This window comes from Heliconius melpomene, chromosome 13, assembly GCF_056956725.1.
Source record: "Heliconius melpomene rosina isolate 202511_hmr_F chromosome 13, ASM5695672v1, whole genome shotgun sequence".
Lineage (NCBI taxonomy): Eukaryota > Metazoa > Arthropoda > Insecta > Lepidoptera > Nymphalidae > Heliconius > Heliconius melpomene.
The window spans coordinates 4063805-4089945 of NC_140401.1; the positions used below are offsets into that span (position 1 = coordinate 4063805).

A 26141-nucleotide genomic window follows, 5' to 3' on the forward strand; every position below is an offset into this window, starting at 1 on the left:
TATTTTGTAAAATACTTTATTAAAATAATAAATAAAGGTTGCAAAACAGTGAATTCGCAGCAAATATTTGAGCATAGTGTTCCGCCCAAAGCAACCGTTCGCCGTTCACACAACACGTAAAGCGTTAACACACCAACATGTAAAACAAAATTACATTAGACAAAATAAAATACAAAAAAATCCCGGTGATGAAATAATTAATATCTTACATAACTAACCCTTCCTTGATTCTTGATGTTAAGGCGCTGGATACTAACATAATATATTATTAATATCATAAAATAAATATTATTAATAATATTTACATGGAAATCTGGTTAAGAGGGAGACTGCCTTTGTTAACGGGACTTTTCGAACCTGGTTAAATAACATTTGATTTCTAGGATTTTTTGATGTTTAACCCCTATAATTGCGATAAGAGACACATTTTATAATTTTGTGACAAGTTTCTACACATTTAACTATCTTGAAAAGGTACCTCCTTGGTCCCTTGAGATCCCAATTAAAAAGGTTTCAATTTGCAAACTGTATTCAAATATCTTGAAGTATCTCGATATATTACATATTTCACTACTTTCTGTTATTTCATATATAATTATTATTGAAATTAAATTATTTGCACTAGTGGCAGCTCAACTCATTAGTAAGAGTCATGTGTTTCAAAATATATTGTAAAATAAATACTGATAGTTCAAGGATCAATACGGGGTTACAATACGATAATTTCTTATATAATACAATATTTAAAATAAATTTACTATAAATGCTTGGGCATGGAAAAATAATTGAAATCAATGACACTGGATGCGAATAAACATAATGTGGTAACAATGTTATTTTAATATATAATATTCCACGAATATTTACAGAAAAAAAAACATATTTCTGTATAAGAGCCGGATGACAAGGAACGTCACGCAATTTTCATAATATTCTGAGCCCTTAACATAGCTGGTCATTTTGGTAAGATAAAAACTGTGACGTCACATAATTTACACATTGAAATTATTACAGCCAGGATTTTGTTTGTATATTACATTTTGATAGTAAATAACAATACAAATTGTAATACACATACGAAATTTGAGACCCCATCCCAAATCTAGTCACACTTCTGGATGACTCCGTATCAGTATTTCAATCTTATACAGAAATATTTATTAAATATAACGAATGTAAGTAGACTCCTCCATTGTATGTACAATAACATACTAACGACATTCCGCTTTTTTTTTCTAATTTTATACATTAAAGAAAAAATATTACTAATCTCCGAAACCGATAACATTTACAAAATAACTATTCATTTAACATTTTATAGTCTAGTAAATAGTTTTTGTACTTAAAAATAATGTAAGGCATTCGATGATACAAATTACAAGGTCGAGTGGGACGTTGTGCTAATATCTATATTTGTTGTATTTATATACAATTGAATATAATAGTGAATACGAGTAATTTTAATGACTGTTCATTAAAATAACTATAAAAAGGATTAATATAAAATAATACAAAGATTTTTAAATAAAATAACAAGATTATCAAGGGGACATTTTTTACCCCAAAAAAATCGTAATTAAGAAACTTGAATTTGTTTCATATTGAATGCGATTTCTATTTCTAGCACCTATTACCATTATGCTTATTTAAAACTATAACAGAATAAGGCGATATAAAGAAGGAAGTACATTGGTATATATTTTTTTTAAATCAATTCCATATAGAATATATTGACGTCATTGGACTTTTTCTACAAAAATGTGTGATAAAAACAATTAATTCCGAATTCCTAGCTTTTATGTTTTCATATTGAATATAAAAAATGTATGTCAACTGAAATTTATAAAAAAATATTTGAATATAGTAAAATAGAACAGTTTACAATATTACATATGTTTAATATGAAAATATATTCGCGAATAATTTATTGAAACACAATAAGGAAACTATAAATACATACTTATTAAAGACGTCGTTAAAATGATAATGTTAAAGAAAATCGATAATTATATTTGGCTAAACATTTCCTCTATATTAACTCTATTGAAATAGATATTCAAAATTGTTCATCATCGACGAAGCGTATATTATATATATTCAATAAAGTAAATAAGGTACACGACCATTTTGTTTTAATTAAATGTTAATCGAAAAATAAATAAAGCACAAGTTGGAAGGGCGTGACGTGACATAGTCCATGTACCTATGTAGTTATAACCCTATAGTTATAAAGTGAACACACCCATGGAAAAAGGTAGCAAAATTCCAATTTCGAAACAGAAAGAACAACACTAAATACAATTTTTTTCGTCATGAAAATCTCAACAATTTTAAAATAAAGAAATGTTAACAATATTTATATAAATATAAAAGTTTTAGCATTGTACATTTCTTAATTCCGCTTAAAGAGTTTCATGAATGATGCTATTATATGTACACACTCTTAATAGATAACCTTTATCCATGCGCGGCTCCTGGCGGCTACGAGAGCGGGCGGCGGCGCACGAAGGCGTCGGCGGCGGACGACGCGTAGGAGTTGGGCACGGAGCCCGCTTCGTGCTTGTAGCCGGCCTGGCCCGTCAGCGGGCTGTCTTCCATCACCGTCTGTAATCAACACGCGGGATAAATGCAGTGTTAGCTCCGTATACAAAGTTCAGTGTTAAGTTTCGCCACTCAACACGCTGTGTCATGAAAATTGGGCGGAGTCCCTCCCCTTGCATAACCTGGGGTGTTAAAATGACATTACTTTGGTTGGTTAAATTTGTTTTCGATACAATGCGATAGTTTGTTCCAATTTCTCTTCTCTAAAACAAGGAACGTCGTTGAGCTCCGCTAAATGGACAATGTCTCTAATTCAGGCTCAAGGTGGAGAATGGACTTTACCTACCCTAAATCATAAAACTAAGTATTCAAATGACTATTATTGCAATAATGTAAAAAATTATAAAATGCATTTTATTTTATAGCACCTACCTACATTTAGTTTATATACAATTTTTGTGCAATATGTATTAATTTCCTCATTAATCTTTATCAACCATTATGGTCATTAAGCCTTCAATGGAAGTACCTTGAACGCTAACTATAAAACAACTAGTTACATAATATAATGAGTTTATATAAACATATATACATCCTATATTCTTCCTATTCAACAAATTAAAAAATATATAACAAGATGGCTTAAAAAAAACAGTAATTACATTTTAATATATGGAATGCGAAAACAAATCAAATATTAATAGGTCTATTTGCATTTCCATTTAGCAATGAATATTAATTATTTTATTACACGCTTTATTCCTGTTTACACTGTTTAATAAATTTAAATTTGAAACAAACAAAAGTAATTTATAATCTTACTTAAAATAAAATGTGATATAGATAAAGAAGATTTTTCTTTTCTAATAACTTATTTATTGTTATTTGGCGCAGTGTCTGACTGTAAACGCGAGCGTTGTGGGTTGTATTCCCACTTTGGGGAAAATAATTATTTTTATTAATGGTTCGCTCTGGTAACAAGACAAAGTGCGACGGTGAGCTCTACCACTCAACACGCAATATCTCAAAAATTGGTCGGAAAATAACGACCGTAGTGTTCTAACACTAGTTTCCCTCTGCCTCTCCTGCTACGTTCAGGATACAGTGTAAAGCTAATATTTCAATGAGTCCTAATACGACAGCGAAGGCGACACTTACCATACAAAGGCCATTAGTCTTAGATTTCCTTTCAGCCTTGTTATATCTCGCTTTGTAGAAGTCACTGAATAAGAATAAGAACAGGAAGCCATGCATGGCGATCCAATACACGAACACGCGCGGGTACTGACAGGACGGCCGGAACAACACTTGCAATTGATGACTGAAGATCAGCACGAATTGTACCTGTATTGAAACATAAACATATATTAAAGTCTACAACATATTCAAATTAATTAAAATTGATTAAAATATTGAGAGTTAATTTGCTCAAAGATCTGTCTAAAAATATCTTCGGTTCAAATTCATTTCTAGATCATACTTTGAAGACGGCATAGGTAGAAGGCGGCTTAATGGAATCGGTGTTACTGCTGTCAAATTCGTACCCTCCAAGATACCGTTATACACCCGCACGATGAATCGATGAAATGCTTATAAGTTTCTAATTTTCTACTCATAATTTAGTAGAGGCCAGTCGTGGCCCGAGGCACAAAGTGTGACTATAACCGCGTACGTTTATGGATTCGATTCCCACTCGAGGAAATGAAATATTTAATATTTTCATTTCTTTGCTTTGGTCGTAGTTTCACAACTCAACACGCAATGCTTCCAGAATTCGGCAGAAAATGAGGAACGGATAGGATGCCGAGAGGTTGGTGAGTGTTGATATATGTATATCTAGTACTCAAAACCGCTGATTGACAACCGGCCTACAGCCTCTTGTGCCGATAGCATCATCACAAAGTTATTACTTAATACTATACTTTTATATTCGATTTATTAAAGATAAAGTTGGCACTATTATTGTACAAGAATGAAAAAATGTATGTAAAAAAGCGAAAAATTATAAACAATTCTTCATAATATAGCGGTACGATTTATTCATTTATTAACAGTTATGAGGATGCATTGTCCAGTGTTGAAGGATTCGTATTCTTTATGTTTGATTTTTTTATTGATCTATAATGAAAAACTTAATTTTTAAAGGGTTTTTCTGGCTTCACTTTCATCGATCACTCGGCTTAAGCCTCACGACCTGTACATATGTACTCGTACGTAAGTGCATTTTTCTTAAAAAGCTAATTTGAGTTAATTTTGAGTAATAATTCTTTTTATTATCAAACGAATGATGTATAGACAGACATCTTTACACTGAAATATATAATTATAGTACGTCACTATTTTTTAACACAACTATGTAGATCATAACAATATAATATGATGTTCGTGATTTCTCAATAGAATGCAATTAGCTTTCATCTTTATGTATATATTTCTGCATGGCCAAACATATATCATTGACCCTGAATAGAAACGAATAAGTTACCTTCAATGCTTCAATTTGGCAAAATATACGTTATATTTTTCAATGTGCTCGTCGATACAAGGTTAAAATTGAAATTAAATATTTGCATTTCCAAGAATTTAGTGATTTTAAAACTAACAAACTTGACTAAAGTACATAATTATTATTACATAACAAGGTTATATTTATTTAATAAATTATACAATCGTATTAAATTAACACATAGTAGCAAGTTTTTTGTGTTTCTCTTCTACAACGTAATTACGCATTATTTGCATTGTTATAACTTTTTTTTTAACGTCGCGCTGGATCACGCACACAGTAAGCTATATAAAGGGAGTTTAGTGTTAAGACAATCCGTTTCCCATTTTCCGCAGATTTCTGGAGGAATGGCTTGCGGCATTCAACGCCGCACTTTGGCTCGAAACGGAAGAAATTAATTAAAAATATGGAAATCGAGTGGGAATCGATATCCACAACCTGCCACGTTTACAGTTACACTTTGTAGACCTGCGCCACGACTGGCCTCCTGTTATAATTGAACTTAAAATTCAATGAATACCAGAGTAAGTAAAATTTAATTAAATTTCGAGTAAAAAACGTATAATAATATGATTAAAGAGCAAAAAACCTTAGACATGTTTAATATTAATAATAATAAATGTTATTAAAATGACACTAACACAATTTTATATAAACAGTTTTTTATTTCAAGTGATTGACAATATAAACTCATTTATATTAAATAATCTATGGGTTTGCCCTTGATGGCACCAAAGATCACACATAATTGTTCCGTATAAAAAACAGAGAACCAATAAATTATTCTTTAATAATTTATATATACACTATAGGAACTATCTAGATCTCATGCCAAAACAACGCAAATGCGAAAATTGTAAAAAAAGTGTAAATGACGGTAAAAAACACGTATGACACGTAAATAAAACAAAAAAGACTTAATTGGAAGATCTGGTTAGTTCATTTTATACTACGTAGATACGTATTAAAGTCGCAGAATAAACAATTTTAATATACACATAAGAAGTGCATTGAATTCATATTGAAGTGTATGAATATGTGATGAAAAATGTTCAGTTGTTTCATGAAGCGAGCAAAATTAAATGAAATCACTATAACATTTAAATTATGAAATATTAAATGTATAACAACCGTTTAAATAACATTAAATAATGAAAAAAAATGCGAATCCCCGCAGGGGCCACTGGTAAATATATAAAATCATAATTTTATATAGTCTTACAGCGAAGCAATCGTTACTCTACACGATACCTAGTAAATATAAAAATACATAAAATAAATAAACTTAAAACAGTGTCGAAATATGAATTAGCGCTTATATAGTCATTCAAGCAATTCTTATCAAAGAGGATATATTCTTAAAATATATGTGCCTAATATATATTTTTATAAATTTATTTAATCATTAGTGTGTAAATAGCTTTATTATAACAATAAAAATGAATAAGTCATTGTATTCAATGAGTGTCAGTTTATATTACTTATTAAGTTATTACTTATATCACTGTTTTTTAATAAATATTTAAATAGCACTAGTAATTTTTTTCAGGGAAAAACTGTATATTTTACATTTATACGTTTTTTTTTCTTTTAACTTGAAAAACCTTTTATTATATTCATGAGCCACTAAATGATTTATTTGCTATTGTCACAGTAAACGTAGTTATAACTAACATTCTATGAAGTCATAATATATATGACGAACCCCAATAAAACTGACATTTATTGCAAAATATATGTATGTACATATATTAGATATTCGTCGAAGGGAAATTAATTAAATATCCATATGCCAACCATTTTTTACAGTGTTAGTTTTTGCTTAATAGTTTACTTTTATCACCAATTCAAGGTGCATATCTCAAAATTATGACCATTACGTTAATTGTCTGTGCGTCGAGAAGTTACGATCAGATTTACAATGAACTTAATAAACTACCTTCTTGTGCGTAATGAAGTATTATTTAAACAAGTTTTAAAATATTTTATGAAATGAATACTGCATTTTACAATGTATTTACGTAAAAGAGGCGTAAACGTGGCGCAGGAGCACCAGCGTGCGACTGTAAACGCGATAGGTTATCGGCTCGATTCCTACTCGAACTCCACTTCAGTGGGAAATAGGGAACGGATGCCTTAATGGGAACGGAGTGTCTTAAAATCAGGTTCCCATGTTGCCTCGTGAAGCTAAAAAATACATAAATAGAAAATAATTTACATGCGTCTGATATGTGCAATACACAAAGTTAAAAAGACTTAAGAACACTTCTTTTTTTTAATAATCAAATAGATTTGTAGCGAGATTGGCTTGGCTTACCATCTGGAAGGCTGTGAGGTACTTCTTCCACCAAATATATTTCTGATATTTGGGTCCCATCGCCGATACCATGTAATAGAAGTACATCACGATGTGGACAAACGTATTCAGCAGAGCGAAGAAGGTACTGTGACCACCTACGACAAAATAAAGGTATATTACATACATTATTGTTAGATTCTTTTTGGCACAAAATAAAACTTGTAGAAGTATAAAATGAAAAGATTAATTGACAAGGGTAGTTTGTCGAAATTCATAAACACATACACAATAAATATATGTATATTCTATACACATAATTATACACACTAAACATATATTGTATTTGGAAATGCATACATATATACTTATTTATGATATATAAATATATTTAAATTGTAATTTAAGAATATTTAAACATTAATTTAAATGAGTAAAAAAAATTAGAGGTCAGTCGTGGTGCAGGGGCACAAGGGTGAATTAAGCGTGACTGTAAGTGCTACAGGTTGTGGGTTCGATTACCACTCGAGGAAGTGAAATATTTAATATTTTCATTTCTTCGCAATGCCTCCAGAATTCGGCAGAGAGTGGGAAGGGAAAAAAAATTAAGAATTATGGAAATGGGAATTATGGAAACTAGCGTTTAAAGCAGAAACGGAAAAGAAGTCTACATCGCGTTTTAGAAAACTGTGCCAAATAATCATTTGTGATGATGCCTCATCTATAATCATGTATGTAAAACAGTCTCGGGGGAAAAAAACATTACACATTCAGACATCACTGTTTTTGCTTATTAAGTAAGAATCATTGAAAATGTTTTGCCTTACGAGTCGGTACCTACACGCCATTTTCATTTATCGTCCATCTTAAGCAATTGATGTCTTAATAGCTGACGTTCAAAGGTAAATTTTAATTATATGTATAAACTGGATTTATTATAATGTTATATCAAGTATAATGTACGTCATTAACAGGTTAAGGCTAGAGGCGAACAAGTATTTAAACGTGTGATTAGACGACTTTTCATGTTATTGTACTGAACTGCTAAGTCAAATTGTTATGAACTTGACATCCATGAGCCTCAATACTAATTATATATAGTAAGGTATAGTAAGGTATAGGTATGTGCTATAGGAAAATGGAATGCATAGCATAAAACATTTACATAATAATTTTCATTTAATTTTATAGTAGGATAGGAAGAAAATATCTATTGTTAAGACACCCCGTTTCCTGCTTCCGCCTGAATTTAAGAGTCCAGACATTGCGTCTTGAGTAGCGATACTCAACGCTTATCAGAACAGAGAAATGAATTTAATTAATTTCCCAGTGTGAGATCGCGGCTTCAAATATTTGTCGAATTGAGCAACGATAGAATATCACACTATTGTAGAACATAGCAGAGTTCGAAAAACATTATTATAAGCGATTAATATTTAGCCAAAATCACAAAATTTGACATATATATTAACACTGATATCAACGTTATTGGAATTTGGGAAAAACTATATTACGACTATAAGATTACAAGCAAGTAAATAGTTCAAATGTTGATTTTCTTTTTTAGCTCATCTAAGAAGACGTAAGTGCTAATCTATACTTATAATAACATCGTAGAGGATCAGTAAGTACATCGAAGATATATATGAAAAAATGTTATTGGTGGAATTTAATAACATAAGAAAATAAAAACAATGATTTTTTAAAAAATATGTGTTTTATATGTGCGTTTATTCATGCTTAACTCAGCAACGGCTTTAGTTGACACAGTTAATTGCAGTTCCACTACTGTATTTTGAGAAGCTTTGTTTAACATTTAGTGTCTATTAGTGTTTATTTCAATCAGTTTATAATTAAAAAAAGTTATACCATTTTAAAGAATGCTGATTGACAAAATTAAGAATTGGCTAAAACTTTAATTTCAAATACAAGTATACGTACTGTTTTTAGAAGACGAAATACGTCATGTTATTAGAAGACGAAAGTAAAACAAGTTGGTAAATTAGTACAAGTGGGCGAAGCCAGGAGGAGGTCGCTAGTTAAACCTATGTGTTATCTACACAGTATTAGTAGGCGTTAATCGTTAAAAACGTTACCGAGAAAACTGAAACAAATATTTAATGTACGATTGCTGTGTTAAAATATTTGTTCTTATTGCTTTGTGAACGAGTTTCAAATTAGCACTCTCATCTATTACGATTTAAAATAGAGTTTATATATCAACCAAATGTCGTCTTAACAGCAAATCTTTATAATAATACAATAAATACAAATATATATTAAAAGTTAAACGAAATTTTATAATTAGTTGTTAAATCTTGATTTTATCATAATTGTTTATTATGCTATTTCACTAGAACCATATATTTATGATTCTTTAATATATATAGCTGAATGAGAAAAGTGAGGATAAAGATCAAGGACCAAGTGCTCGAATACGTCAAACATGTTATTAGTGAATCAATACTGCAAATGTACTTAGAATATATATATATATATATATAATAACTTTATATTATATCCCGCACATAGCAGGGTACGCAGAGGGACCCTGGATTAGTGTTAGGACATTTAATTTCCATTAAGATACTTCCGTTCCCACTTTCAGCCGGATTAATTACCTGCTTTGCCTTACCGTTACCAAAGCAAGGAGATATTAAATATTTCATTTCCTCGATTGGGAATTGAACCCACAGCGTGTAGCATTTAACCTCGCACGCTTGTACGAGTACGCCGCGACTGGAACTTTTAAATATATAGACTTAAATAGTAATATACGTGCGTGAGTTTTAATCAAATCAATTAACAGAGTACAATAATTAAACAATAATTCAATTTAAAAAATACGTCAATGAAGGGCAAGCATACATTTTTTAAATAATATTAAAAACCAAAATTACGCAAATACATACTAACTATGATATATTTAATACTAATTTAATAATAGTAATATTCATATATATATAAATTTATTTATATTTAACGTACCTGGTGCAAACTTAAGTCCAAACCAGACGGACATTGGCATAATACCATGATGTATCACGTGAAGTGTTGACACATGCTCGTTCTTCTTTCGCAGCACAAAGAAGAGAGTATCGAAAAATTCCGTAAACTTGCTGAAGTAATACCACCAACAAGTGTTCGCCATCTAAATTATATATAAATAAGTTGAAAAAACATAGATTCAATATTAAATAAATTTATAAAAATAATATATCGTTTTTAATATAGGTATAGTCATTTATTCAGTTGAAATTGATTTTACATCTTAATAACCTTTTTTTTCTTACAACAGATGAATGTAATAAGCTTTAAAGTTTGATAATTACATTACAAATTTGTTTTTGAACAAATATTAGTCTATGCAACATAATATAACTGAGTTAAAAAGGCAATCTGAATTAATATAAAAAAGGGAGGGAAAAAAAATATAAAACAAAAACAAAAATGTTTTTCGAAGTGGAAATATATACATATATAAAAAAAATTAATAGCACAAAAATTATACTAGACAATTACACGTTTTTACTAAAATCCAAATATTCTTACGAATGTTTGTTACTAGTACTACCGAGGTGAGACAGCTTGAGGTAACGATTATTTGAACTCGATATTAGATATCATCCGGTCACAATCAAATTAGTAAAATTTAAGTATGAGGCAATATATATATATTATACAGTTTGAATATTTTATGTGCGTTTGCAATATTTCGAAATTTTCTCGTCATAACGTAATAAATGGCGTTTCAAATACCGGTTGAGACAAGGTCCGGCTTTTTGTGGTCAATTTTTTTAACGAGGACGTCGTGACGCAGTGGCACAAGGGTGTGACTGTAACGCGACGGGTGTGGGTTCGATCCCCATTCGAGGAAGTGAAATATTTATTTACATTTATATTTCCATTTCTTCGCTCTGGTGTCGAGGGAAAGCGCGGCGTTGAGTTCTGCCACTCAACACGCAATGAATCCATAATTTGGCAGAAAGTGGCCAACAGTGTCTTAGCACTAGGTTCCCTCTACCTACCCTGCTGTGTGCGGGATACAGCGAGAAGCTGATTTTTAATTTTTAAAACAAGTGACAACCACCTCAATAAATATAATATTTATATTATACGTGTAATTAATAATATGTCTTAAAAAAATACGCAATATAACAAAGCTACTTAATTATTTCTAAACATAATTACGTTAATATAAATTAAATTATAAAATTTATTCATATTTTAAACAAAAATGTTAACATTTTTAAAATAAAATATACTTTTAGTTTTGCTTTTATTATAGGTATATGTTTAATTAAGCTGATAACGCTCTTCTTCAACTTTGAAGTAATAAATGTAGTAGGTATAAGAGCCAGATAAAACAGCTTCATGTTAATACAAAAAAAAGAGGGATTTCTTTCTCTTCTTAATTGAATAGAAGATGAATCTCTTCGAAGCCATTGAATTATAAATGATTTAGGTAGATTATTTCTCAGATCTTTCATCTCAGACCAAAGACCTAATTCAAACTTTTTGAATAGCATGTATATGCAAAAAGATCATTAAATTTTCATGCAAATTGAAAAATCTTGGAAGTTTGAGCTTGGTATACACGAGAGCACCAAGCTTAAGCTTCTACATTTTCGAATAACTACTTTTTATAAATATTATAATAATTTGATCATACACTTACCCTCATCGCTTTGGGGCTTCGAGAATAATCTACGAGTTGACACCTAAAGTCGTAGTGACCCCACCAACCACTTGCCAAATACTGTCGACAAATATTTTCATGTAATATAGTAAGAATGTATAATCAACTCATATTTTTTCTTATGACTAAATGCTAAAAGCTTCTTAAGACAATGCTTAGTTGTAGATAAAAATATTGAAATAATTGAATGAACATAAGATAGGTCAATTAAATCAAAATAATTACTTAAAAATATAAAATAATACCTAAATAATATAATATTATATATCACGGAAATCAACTACGTTTCATGAAGCACATATTATCGTGGCCGGTATCCTTTGTTCTTATGAATCTTTTTCATTTTAAAATAATTTAAACTATTATTTACTTATTTTAATATAAGTTAGATATGTATTATGTATCTTACCTCGTAAAATATCCAGGCACTGAATATTGTTTGCGCTAGATTATACACTATGAGTATATTTCTCAGCTCGAAGGGTTTCCGGTTGGCCATCAGCGCTGGTCCAATTTTCCTTGCGCATATTGCGTAGCAAATACACGCGAATAACGTTGGAAATAGTGAGGACATCATAGGCCAATCCTTCACACGAGGATCTGAAACAAGAGCAAATTCGTGAGAAACTCTATGAAATATATTTGACGAACTCTCTTTGAGCAATAAATATAGAGCCATCACGTGGTAGCTGGTGTAGAACAAGCAATTTATTTTTAGCTTAACATAACAGGGTAGGCAGACGGAACCTGGGAACCTAGTGTTCAAACCCATTAAGACAGGGTAAAGCTGAGTCAAAATTTCGTATATATCTTGACCAGTGCGAACTACAAATCGTCAGAAATTTCGGGCGCGTGGCACTCAACAGTAGTGAATTAAGGACTTGACATTAATATAAAAGGATGTATGAAGCATATTTTGTAGACTATGTTATATCACAAAAACTACTTAACCGATTTTGATTAAAGTTGGGCTGTCCTGTAAGTTAGAAAATACGACAATGAAATTTAGATTATCATACTCAAATATTATCTTATTAGAAAAATGTGTTAATAATTGAGTATTATTTAACTATTAAGTTAACTTTACATTGAAGACAAAAAAAACACACTTTTCTGTTATTTTCAAAATATTAGTTACGTAAGTAAATTTAATTTAAAGTGTTGTAAATCTAGAGTTGGTATGCGTCATTAAATTTAGAATCTACAAAAATCCTGTAAAAAAGGTAATACGCAATTGAAATTTATTGAATTTATATGGTGATTGAAGTTGGTCATGATAAAAAACATTTTACCATGAAACAAAACAGTTTTAATTGACAACCTAGGTTTCTTTTTCTCATCTTCATCCTGTATCTCGAACATAGAAGGGTAGGCAGAGAAAACCTAATGTGAAGACACTCCGTTCCCCACTTTCCGCCAATTTTTTGATACAATAAAAATATTTATGTACATATTACAGCATAAAATAACAGTTCTAGTTCATTTTCAACATATTGCTTTTTCAGATGACAGAATAACACATTCCTATGCATATGCATAAAACCTTCCGTAAGTAGATAATAGCCAAGCTGAAATCATTCTATCTACTTCTTTTGTAAATTTAATATCATGATTAAATTAATAAATTAATTTAAAATGTTTTGATTTGATTAGCGCGACTGACATGCTACTTGTGTTCATGGAACTAAAGATTTAGCATAATTATATCGATTTAAGATAATATAACATTTAATTAAAACCTCACTAAAAAATTGAACGATTCGATTAACATATTAATTTATCTATTCTATGTTTTTACAAGAGCAACTTCCTTTCAATTTATTAATGTAATAGTTACCAGATTCCTTATACTTTCTAGTGTTTGCCTGACTGACTAACTAACTGACTTTTTGATTATTCCTATAGTATATAGGATATGTGTGACAACAAAAAAAAACATGTTATATAATATTGAATGGAACCATTTAGGTTCATAAATAAATTTGTTGCCATAATTAATTATTATTATTCTGCATAATTTAGCGTCATGTTCATGACGACGACGTTGCGAAGGCAAGACGAGAAGGTGAACCGGGTGTGACGAATAAGTTACACCTTAACAGGACTTGAAGTTTATACGTTATGCCAAAAGAAATACAATGTCACATTTTTGTAAGGTAATAACGATTTTGACAATTTTATAGTTTACCATCGATTTTATATAGCAACAAACATAGTGCTTAAAATTTATTACAAAATAACAGTAGTAGGTACGTGACGCGGATATAGCAATTATTTATATTAATTGCAAGTAAGTATGCATCATATAACTTGTATCCATACTAAACTCGTATAAAAAGGTTTCTTTCATGTAATTTCTAAGAAAATATAATTTTATATTTATAATCTACTAGCGGGTCGCCCGCGGCTTCACCCGCCCAAACTATTCGATTATTTTTTATTTTATATTATTCAAGTGTATTTAAGTGTGAAAATTGGTTGTTTGGTTGTCCAGTGTTATTTAAGTATGATTAAATAACCTGTCAAACATTTGATAAATTCTAATATGCGATTTTTTTTGCTCGCAATGTTTGACGTATTTAATACAAAAATATTTGAGTAGGCACATGCCAAACGCCTTTTTCACGCGTAAATCCGATCACGCGGAAATTTGGGGCTTCAGCAATTCCGGACAAACAGAAAGACAAAAATATTAACATCGTTTGTCTGTGTTTTGGTGGGTAAATAGTATAAATAATAGCTATTTACACAGGCTCTTGAAAACACACAGTTATTTTGAAATTACAGACAGACGCTACAATTTTATTTATATGTATCGAATATCGATTAAAAATAAGTAATTTGATGTTTAAGACTTCATATCTACATACATGTATCACATGCACAACGCAGTTTCCAGAAGTTATTATTAAAACATAATTTATAAGAAGTAAAATATGCGTGGTATTTTAAATATAAATGAAAAATTAAAATAATTAATTTGTGTTTTGATTTAATAATTTAATATAATATAATTTGTGTTGGTTTTCTATAATATTAATTTGTGTTAAATGTCATCATATGTACATTTACAATGATTTAAACGATAAAGATTTTATTTATTATCAGGCTTTTATTTAGGTTATGATTTTATTTATTATTTATTATATACGTTTAAATATTTATATATTAAAGATTTACGTTGACACACACATATAATACGTATGTAAATTTAATAAACAGGAAATTAATTAAAGCTACTAAGGAATTTTTCTTAAGCCTTTTTTATTCATATGCCTACTTATAATGAATTATAATCGATCTAGTACTACAACCTCTCTGATAGATCATTGCAATGCACTGCATAAATAAAAATATTTTAGAAATATATTTTTTACGTCTACTAAGAGTGGTCATAAAAAAAAGGTATCCTTCATATTTCAGTCTCATTCCTAACAATATGTATCTATACTTCCATACTAATATAATAAAGCGTAAGAGTTTGTTTGTTTGTTTCTTTAAACGCTAAGATCTGTGGAACTAATGGTAGGGTAATTTTTTTAAGAACTCTTGAAATGTGCAATGTATGTATATATGTATATTACAATTGAAATTGTTGTTTAAGAATGTTAACAATTTTGCCTATATATTTTACATATTTAATGTTATACTCATAATATGTTGTTTTACCTTGTAATTAATTACAAATATGTCAAATGGCAATGATAGCTTACAAGAGTATTTACATATTATTAATCAGATTTATTAGATATAGAAAAAAAAATATATAAACATTACTACTCACAGCAAAAAGCTATTATCAAATTATTTCAACAAGTCCAAAGATATTCAGGGGCAAGGTGAAAAATTGCGAAGGCATCACTGACATAACAGTCGTAGAGATAGCGTCATTTTATAGTTATGCCCTAGTGGATGACTTTGTAATACTTTACGTAACATAGTTGAGCAAATTTCCAACTGGCTCTAGCTCTAGCTCGAAGTCGAACGCCGGCTCAAACTACCTACGAGTGGCGGCGTTAGCAAATTTATCCTATTAAATTTGAGTAACGTAAATCTTGCATTTGCGTACTTAAAATTGTTTGGTTTCTTTTTTTTATATATATTTCAACTAAACACTATAGACACGTGGTTCGTATTTTTTTTAAACTTTTTCATAATCATCAACTTTAATTTTATATTTATCTGCTACTTAAACTATTCGTATAACTAAAAATAATTATCTAAATATTTAATTTCTAAGAGAGTCGCGATATTTTTTAGATTGTCTCTTTCTATACATTTAACTGAATAAAAACTGTCTGTTAACACTTGTAAATTCTTTTATATATGTGCACTTACGTTAAATATGTTAATATTGTTAGTTATTGGTTAAATAGGTATCTGCATATGAATAATACCTAACCTACTCGCAAGAAGTAAGTAAACAATCGTTTATTTTTCTATATATTCTACGATCGTAATATTAAAAAATTTGTAATGTTATTTAAGACAACGCCAGCTTAGAGTATGAGCCTGATAACAGCCTAGTAAGCAAATTCTCAGTAGAGTCAAAAAAGTTAATCAGAAAATTTTTACAATTACGAAAATTGTTTTGGTTTTACTTTTACTTTATTTTATTGTTTTTACTCTTTCAAATGGCGTAAAAATGTAGCAGTATGTATGAATGTATGAGTAGGTATGAGTGCAGGTACAACAAAAAACGGTTTTTACCAGGTTTACACTCTAAGACGGCGATTAATTACCGAAAATTAATTAACAATCGTTAAGTATAATTCTTTTTCATATATTATTAGGGGGCCAATGACTGGCTACTAATTCGAATAAATAATAAATAAAAATGAAATCTGTAAAGGTGATCGTCCTGCGTCGATTTTCCAACGATAACTTGCACGGAATGTTATAGGCACCTATATTAGCTGCTAGACTAACTATAAAGTAAACCTATAAAATAAACTGTGTAATAGTCATGAATAAATTACATTAAACAATGATATCTGTTGTTGCTAGATAGTCTCACGTATTGTTGATTCATCTACTGACTGAATTATATATTTTTTTGTATCATCTTTCCACAAAAGGTGAGAATTGATGTTATTTTTAGTAATATATAAGTAAATTTTGATTATATTAATAACCTTGAAAAACATCTTCAGTAATTTAGTATTAAATAACATCTCTACATTTTATTATTAGATACTAAATGTATAAATTGTTTGATTTCCTTTTCTCTCTTATGTTATTGTAAATTATGCAAAACTTTTAACATAAAACTAATACCAAAAAAAAAAACACTTACCGCCTCTGTTGTCCATGAGATCCTTGTACCAACCGTAGATACTCTCCATCTTTGGATATTATACTCTTATCAACTAATTATATCTGAAACAAACAAAATGGTGTTTAAATAGAGGGGCTTGGTACTATGGTGTTTTAATTAGGGCAGTTAACGTAAAAGCGTTGTGTCATGTGTGACACATGGAGAGGCGTTCGTGACTAAAGGGCTATTTGGTGCCGATCTGGAGTAGCTATAATTCGGCACGTGCAACTCGTTCAATTATGTTTTTGAATTATATTTTTGTGAAAAATATATATATAAAAAAAATCATTTACAAGCTGCAAGAGTAATGTCTCGCCATACTTGATGGGACGTATCTCGTCACAGTAATTCTATAGGAAAAAGAAGGATTTTACTATGATTGCTCTACTCTACTTAAAATAAAATGACGTATACACAAATTATATTGTATAGGACATTTGAATTGATAATTCAAGGAATGCCTTTGCGTTTTATCATTTAAACGTAAGTTCAAGTACGTACAACTAAAACTAACAATATATATTTTTAACACTATGACGGCGTATTAATAAACTAGAATTTAAATTATAGCATTTGAAATAAATAATATAATTACATATAGGTAATATTTCGCTTTTTTTTTAATATTTTTTAAGTATCGATTATGAATAATAAATTAATATATTGAAGATCGTGGTTGTAAATTACATGGCGGAAGCGTCAAGTTAATATTGCAGCACTGTCCTTAAAAACTGGTCGTTTGTAGATTTCGCATACGGAATGAGCGATTAAGAGAATTTCCGGCAATTACGATACAATGGCAATATAGAGAGAAAGGGGGGCCTTACTATTTCCCAGGTATCTTTTCGGAAGTGCAACGTTGTATTTGTACCTGCACGCTTCATTTCTTGTTTTTACATTATTAAACATAGGTATTCCGCACATAGGAGGAAACCTAGTGGCATAGTATATCTGGAAACCTAGTGTAAACACACTCTGGTTCTATTAAGACACTTTCGTTCCCGACATTCCACCTAACTCTGGAGAACTAGCATGTTATAACTTATATATAATGTAAATTTTAAAATTGACTTTACATAATATGTTTATATGTGAAGAATAACATCGGAAGCAATGTTGGCACGTTTATTTCTAATCTCACATTAAATGCTTTCGTGCTATTGTCACGTTCGTCGAACTGCTATCGCATAACATCGCTGATCGCTGAGAAACAGTACACTTTGTTGATATCAATAGTCGAGAACTATTAATCGTGCAGATCGTAATGCTCCATTCTAAGAATGTGTTTGCCTAGTAGCTAATATTATAAGTAAGTTTTGTATATGTTTGTGTACATTGTAAATGTAAAAAAAAACTAATTTACAAAAAAATATTTTTTATAAATTCCATTTTAATTTAGGGTAACAATTAAAATAGTCGCTACATACTATGAAATAAGATAATAAATATTTATACGGATACTTAAATATATCTCATAATTAAGGAAGTAGGAAAAAAAACTGGTATATATGAAGGTTTAACTCGCTTCTCGTATATTCTCTTGAACATCTGGGGTTGCTTACGTACATAGGTATACAATAACAACGGCCGAGTTAAATGCAAAGAATGAATAACCAAAACTCTTATACAATCATTACTGATATGTGACCTTAACCTGAAATTCTCCACCACTTATTTCAAATTTGTATAGTAAGTTCTCGTATAATACCAACAAAAACTATGATGAATATTTGGGAACGTTTTAAAGCGTAATATTTAAATTGTCAGTTTTTTATAATGACGTTGAAAATTAATCGTTATTAGAATACATTTATTACGTAACGCCGTTAACGTAAATCCACTTTGGTAAAACCACGATGGCAAAGAGCAGGTGACAGTATTTCGCATCGAGTTGCCCGTGAAGCCCACAACTTTCACCAGCGTGGAGGTACGGCATGCGCGGGCGCATACTCGCAGCCGGTGCCGCGCACTTTACGTAAGGAACCAGTGACCTACTGCCACAAACTCGCACCCCACTACCCGACATCCATCCCATAGAATGTTCTCAAACATTGCGTTACACATGTTACGTGCCGCCAAATACGGATAGTTGGATATGAATTCCTTAGAGCACAATTTCACTCAATCGCTGAAGGTGAATACCAAACCAACCAGAGCATCACATACAGAGCACAACATTACAAAGCGCCTGAAAACTATTTCATTAAATTCTAGAAAGGAAAATTACAATTGTGCAAAGAAGTAACGTTTACGAACAGGCAATCTCGCGCGGTTGCAACGATCGATGTCGTAAAAGGAAAATAATTTGATATAATATTATACTACGCAAATATAATGTCTCAAGTTTTATAATTTTATTAAAATATGAGAAATATAAATGATCCGAATAGTCGTAATATTTTATAATAATGTTATTGTTTTAAATTATCGTATTTTTTGATCCAACGTATTGTTTACAAAAAAAAGTAGTTACAGTATATAGCTACATATACAAGTAATAATCGCTATGTGAAATCGTCCTATGCATTGTAAAAAAAAACAAACTAGGGGTTGTATTTTTCTCTAGTAGAATTTCGATTACTTTAGTCGTTTTACTCTAATCAACAATTCGATTTGTAAAGTGTTTCCATTCCATTGACTTTAAACTGTTTGTTTAGTTAACTAGAACGATATTTTTACATTAAAATTAACTTTACATATATTTTATATACCTATGTTTTATATACGAGTAGAACATTTAATTTGGTGTTATTATATTCAAGATGTGTGTTTGTAAATGAAAAACTGTAAATTTGCAAATAATTACATTTATAACATAAGTACATCTATTAAAATTTCCGTATTCATCAAGGATACTGTAAACAAGTTCACTCAATATAAACGACATACCAAAATATATGAACTGAATTAGTACGTCAAAACTCTCTTCTCTCTCTTTAAAAACGAACTAAATTAAAACATTATCTCGAAATTCTATTATTATGAATAAAAACTGCGGCTTAAGTTCTTATACCTACATTGTAGTATATGCAAACACTATACAAACTTTACGATTTTGCAACATAGGTGTTTCCCAATAGCCACCATCGACATGCTGCGGTGGTAGTCAATTAAGACACCGACGCTAGCTCTTTATGTAACTGATTACTATAACTGAATAATTTGTTAAAAATAAATTTTAAAAAGATTCTATTCTTATAAAAAATTGTACGCATGCATATATTAAGTCAATTTGAAGGTTGTGATCTGGAAACTGGTATTGTCACTTTTGTTAAAATACAATTTGATCATTGTATTGGTTGCAATGTCTTTATTCATTGTTATAATTACGACATCTTAACATGTAAAACATTAATTATCATAATTGCCTAAATTGCGCATAAATTTCAGTGATAACAAGACCGAGATTTCATTGTTAAAAAATTGACTGAACTGAATTTTTCATTTGAGGCTATATTCACAATATAATTTTTAATAACTAACGTTATAACATTTTCTATTACATTATATTGGGAAAGTTAATATTGTAAAAATAATGAATTATACTATTTAGTAATTAACCTTAATTTTAAAAATTAATTGATTTTCTAAGCGGGTACGATTTTTAAATTATGTCGTGATATAAGCATTTTGTTATATAAGTACTTAAGTAGGACATAAATATTAATTAAAATTTAAGACAAATTAAAAAAAGGTAGAGATCTAAAAAAGAAATCGATGACTACATGAAATTTTATGACAAATGTTAGATAATAATTAATTTAAAATTTAAAGTCGTGATGCTTAAAATTTAAAACATGTAAAAACGAACATTAAAAGAAACAGTAAATTAAAAAAAAAAACATTTAAACAAAAGAAATAATATTAGATTTAATTGCACTTGCTTAAGGAAATTTTCCACATTATAATAATAATAATTCATGAAGCACACACGGCTATATAAATGTATAAAAAAAATATATACGAAAATACAAAATAAATTACAGTAATACTTACATAAAAAGAGAACTATCCTAAATGGTGGTATAGGAAACGGATTCCCTTTTAAACTTGTATGGAGCTACGATTGAATACAAAATATAATACGCGTATAAACTTTCGCGTATCGTGTTGTGCACGCTGATGGGCAAACGCGAGTAGCGTACAGCGGCGGCGCGACCAGTGACTGAAGCCCGCTGCCGCCGCCCGGCCGTCGTTCTAAGAACAAGTGACAACCACCACACCAGTCACTCGTTTACGTCATGAAAACGTTACCATACAAAGCAAACCGAACTCCTTGGAACCTGGCTGTCAGGACTTACGAGGAACAGTTCATCATTCACCTGAGTCTGCGATTTAGAGAAAATTATGTTGGAATGTTTAATTATTTAAAACTAGCGGCCCGCCCGCGGCTTTGCCCGCTTGAACTACATGATTATTCATTTAATACACAGAATTGACTGACAATTATAACGACTTCTAATATGTTTTTTACGACATTATCGGAATTTCTATAAGGAATGTTGAAACTTAATATTCATAATAATATACATTATTAGATATTAGAGCATTGATACGTAGAGCTAATTATTTATTATATCTACTGTTAGCGAACTCGTGTAAAAGAGGGCAGATATAAAAGACAGACAGAGTGAAAAAGACTATAAAATAATTGTGTTAATCGGGGGGTGCAAGAGCGTCTATCAAAGATCGTACTTATTCTTTCGAGGCAAAGATATTAGCTATGAAGAAGTGACTAAGCCCTATTTTTGTGAAAAAGGCATCAAAACATCGGCATTAGTGTATCATTCTTGAGAAGGTAGTTAAGCCCCCTTAACTAATACTATGTTCAATAACCAAGAATGGTCCTTACAGCAAGATTCGACGCCGGGTTAATCCAATGGATTGATTTATGGTCAGTTTTACAGTAAGGCTCGCTCTGAATGCTATGATGGTTTAGATTCCATTAAACAATCCATACAATTGAGAAATATATATTTCCCCATAGAAAGAGTGTGCTGCTATTGATAACTAGACCCAACTTTTAAAGGACTGTATTGCAGCTAACGGAGATAATTTCAAATAATATTTATATATTTTTAATGGTTTTATATTAATATACTAAAACTAGTAACATTATAACATTGTAGTAATAAATGTTATATACAATAAAAAAAATGTTTTTCTTTGTAACAATATTAATGATGAGACTAAGTAACTTTTCTTTCATAACTCTCCTTAGGAGCTATTTTTTAATAAATGAGTTATTTAAAAATTCACATGTTTGGTTTGTGCAATAAATCACATATCACACCATTGATTTAGCAATTTATTGATGATATAACAACCCTATAAACAAAGCGATTCCAATAATTATTAATAATTATATACACAGCCTTGTAGAATTGGAGGTGCCTTACTACTGGTACAATCCCATGTCTGTTCTTGAAAATAGCTGTGCTTTGCTCTACTGGGATCGGTCTATTATTACTGACAGGTATATTATTGCCAATAGACCTGATATAGTACTAGAAGACCGAGTGGCGCGCCGCGCAGTGATTGTTGACGTTACTATCCCACATGATGAAAATCTCGTGAAGGCCGAAAAAGAATAACAATCTAAATATTTGGACCTAGCCCATGAGATTACCGCCATGTGGGATGTCAATGCGACTATCATTGTGCCGATAGTGGTTTCGGTAAATGGTTTAATAGCGAAAAGCCTCGACCAACACCTTAAGAGGCTATCGCTTAGCTGTTGGATCAAGAACCGGATACAGAAGGCAGTATTACTTGAGACGGCACGTATTGTGCGGCGGTTCCTCTCTCTGGAGCCCTAGCCACCGATGGCTTGGAGGATGGCTTGTCCCGCCCTCGGAAGAGTGTTTTTTTTATATTTTTAAATGTATCTTTTTTTTATAATAATTTATATTTAAAAATGTAAAATTGATTTACTAATTTAATAAAAGTACGTGCTGTTTTATATACACAAATCAACATAACATTCCATTCACGCCTAGTACGAAATTATAAAAATCATATTTTAAAAATATATAAAATTAAAACAGAATATATAGAGACTTATAACATATATACTTTGTCAATACATTGCAACTATCTCAAAAACTGTTTATTCAATGTATACAAATTTCTATTAAAAGAAGGTTGTTGATTGAACTGATACTACATGAAGCATTCAAAAACACAAGAAAACAAAAACAAAAGTATAATAATAAACACACATTTTAAAAATGTTATAAAATTATTATAATGCGACAAAAAACATTAAGTACCATAAACTTGTCATCAAATTTAAAAAGTTTAATAAGTAGACTAAAAAATACCTTAATGTGAGCACTTTTAGTTTAAAGCATTTTAGTTATAGCATTTTTATGAGTGCTATAACAAATGTTATCATTACATTTAAAGGAAATAATCAAGCTGGCTATGAATCATTCTATCAATGTATATCAAATTTAATATAATATTGATAAAAAGTCAAATTGCAAATAATCTATTATAACATGAATAATACTAATTAGATTACTCACCAATTGATTTAGTATCACAGTAACAACAGCTGTTAGCTTAGTAAAACTGGATAGAATATCTGAAACACAACAGAATAAACATTTACATATCAACTATGTATCAATAGTGATTCCATCACTCCTATTTATTCACTTATGCTACATTTTCACAGTACAGATACTAAATGAATATTCAATAGAGCATTCTTTGCTTTCTATAACACACACTATGTGTAATATCATTTCTTATCTAACTTTTTCTTAATAATAGATATGAAAATATTATTGAGGCAATTGAGGTGTAGTGCAGTGCCGTAGCTAGGGTATTTGCTTAGGACTTGATGCCGTTTAAAATATAGTAGAGCAGATATATAAATTTTTATTGTTTCAAAACTATAATAACTATATATATGTTATAACATTAGATTTTGATAAAAATTATTGCAAAATTTGACATTACGCACTTTATGACTAGCAAATTGATTGTTGACTTCAATCCCCCTGTGGGCCACGGGTATCGTAGCAATGTTAATAATACGAGACTTCACATTCAACTCTTTTATTGTAAATTTAATTTGGTTATTTATACGCTACAAAACAATAGTGGAACATAATTTCACAATTGCATTTGTTGCCAATAAATTCAGGGCACTGATATAGCGTATTAACAATTGATCTTTATGAATAATATTAATACTGGTGCAATACCCCTACACCCCTTTCCTTTTGATGCCCAGTGCGACTGCACCACTCCCTCCCCCCCAGCTACGCCACTGATGCAGTGACAATGTGTTACTGTAAATATGTATGGTTTCAGGTTTGATTTCCACAGTGGGAAAGGATTATTTAATATTATCATTTCCTCACTTTGGTAACAAGACAAAGTGTGGCTCAATGTGAAAATTAGTGTACCTACAGTAAAGTTTACAGCAATCTTAGCAAAGTATACTTAAGCATATTTAAAAAAAAACATTTATAAATAAAATCAAAATGTATCTGTACTATCTTGCCACATATGCAAATATTTTAATGGTGTTAATGTTGATAATACTGTTATTTCTAATAGGTGTTAATTATATATCATTTTAGCTTGTTTTTTTTTTTATTTCTACTTCTTGTTTAAATGGATAAGTCAATATGACATTCAGGTAGTCAAATTCCTGTAAATGTTTACATTGTGTGAACCAAGTTAAGACACTCTTTTGCCAGTTCCAATTTTTGAGATATTGCATGTTGAGTGCCCTATTTGGTCTAATCATTAAATCGGGAATTAAACTCATAATCATTATCCATTATATTTACAATAACACAATGACCCACTACCCCAGAACCATACTGATTATATATATTAGGTTATTTAGTTTAGTTTGACTAATAAGTATGATGACTTTTATGTGTGCAATATATGAGTATGTATCAATTAATAATTATGTGCAAGAATGACTGATTCAACTGATATTAAAGTTTTAACAAATATAATAGATTTACAGATTATTTATACATCTTATTTAACATAAAAAAAATGATATTTGGTTTATGATTACTATAAACATTTATTTATTATGCTTGTAAAATATTATTCTTTTGGTGATCAGTTTGCAATTGGATATTGTACATTTTTAAATTACTTCTTTACCAGATATACCCATATGGAATATAAAGCAATTCATAGTAAACATAAAAGTTATTGAATAATAATACAAAATATACATTACATATATAATATATAAGCTGATTTATGTAAGAGTGAAAGTTGATAGTTGGCAAATGACATTAAACACATTAAAATAACACTGCCTATTATGCTTGCTTGGTGAGTAATTGTTATAAACAAAAAATATGCTAGCTGATGAAACAGTGGGCGTGTTCGTTATTTACTAGGAAAGAAGTAATTTTGACCAGCGAGAAAAATAACTATATGATTTAACTCACCAAATAAAATTGCTGATATTATCACCACTGATGGTCATCACAGAACAATAAAGTAGGTACTTAATTGTAGCATTGTTAATATAAATTTTTAATATATTATACTAATACAATTCCAGACGTTTGTCACCTCTTCATTTATCTTCAATAGATGACTAATATAGGTTATAAATATAACTGTTTATTTTTTAATCTTAAGGATGATTCATAAATTCTCGAAATTTGTTTACAATACTGTAATTTACAACTGTACATATTACTTAAGCATAATTAGAAATAAAATTTATTTAATTTGAAAATGCATATCAGACACCCAACTCTTACTACTACTCCACTCCCACTCA

At 30.0% G+C, this 26141-nt stretch overlaps 1 protein-coding gene across 3 annotated transcripts; it reads right to left on the reverse strand.

Annotated features, from left to right (window-relative positions):
• LOC146532567 (very long chain fatty acid elongase AAEL008004-like) lies at positions 1–26141 on the reverse strand. 3 transcript variants are annotated; one of them, XM_085195575.1, is made up of 9 exons: positions 25801–26141; positions 23890–23948; positions 17339–17421; positions 12452–12642; positions 12022–12102; positions 10332–10494; positions 7365–7501; positions 3700–3885; positions 1–2604 (listed from the first exon to the last, which is right to left on the reverse strand). In XM_085195575.1, the coding sequence occupies exons 3-9, from the start codon at positions 17385–17387 to the stop codon at positions 2482–2484; spliced, it is 930 nt and encodes a 309-aa protein (XP_085051701.1). In that variant the 5' UTR covers positions 17388–17421; positions 23890–23948; positions 25801–26141; the 3' UTR covers positions 1–2481. The 3 variants fall into 3 exon arrangements, with proteins under 3 accessions (XP_085051701.1, XP_085051702.1, XP_085051703.1); XM_085195576.1 differs by lacking the exon at positions 25801–26141 and having other exon boundaries at positions 23890–24029; XM_085195577.1 differs by lacking the exons at positions 23890–23948; positions 25801–26141 and adding an exon at positions 21356–21687.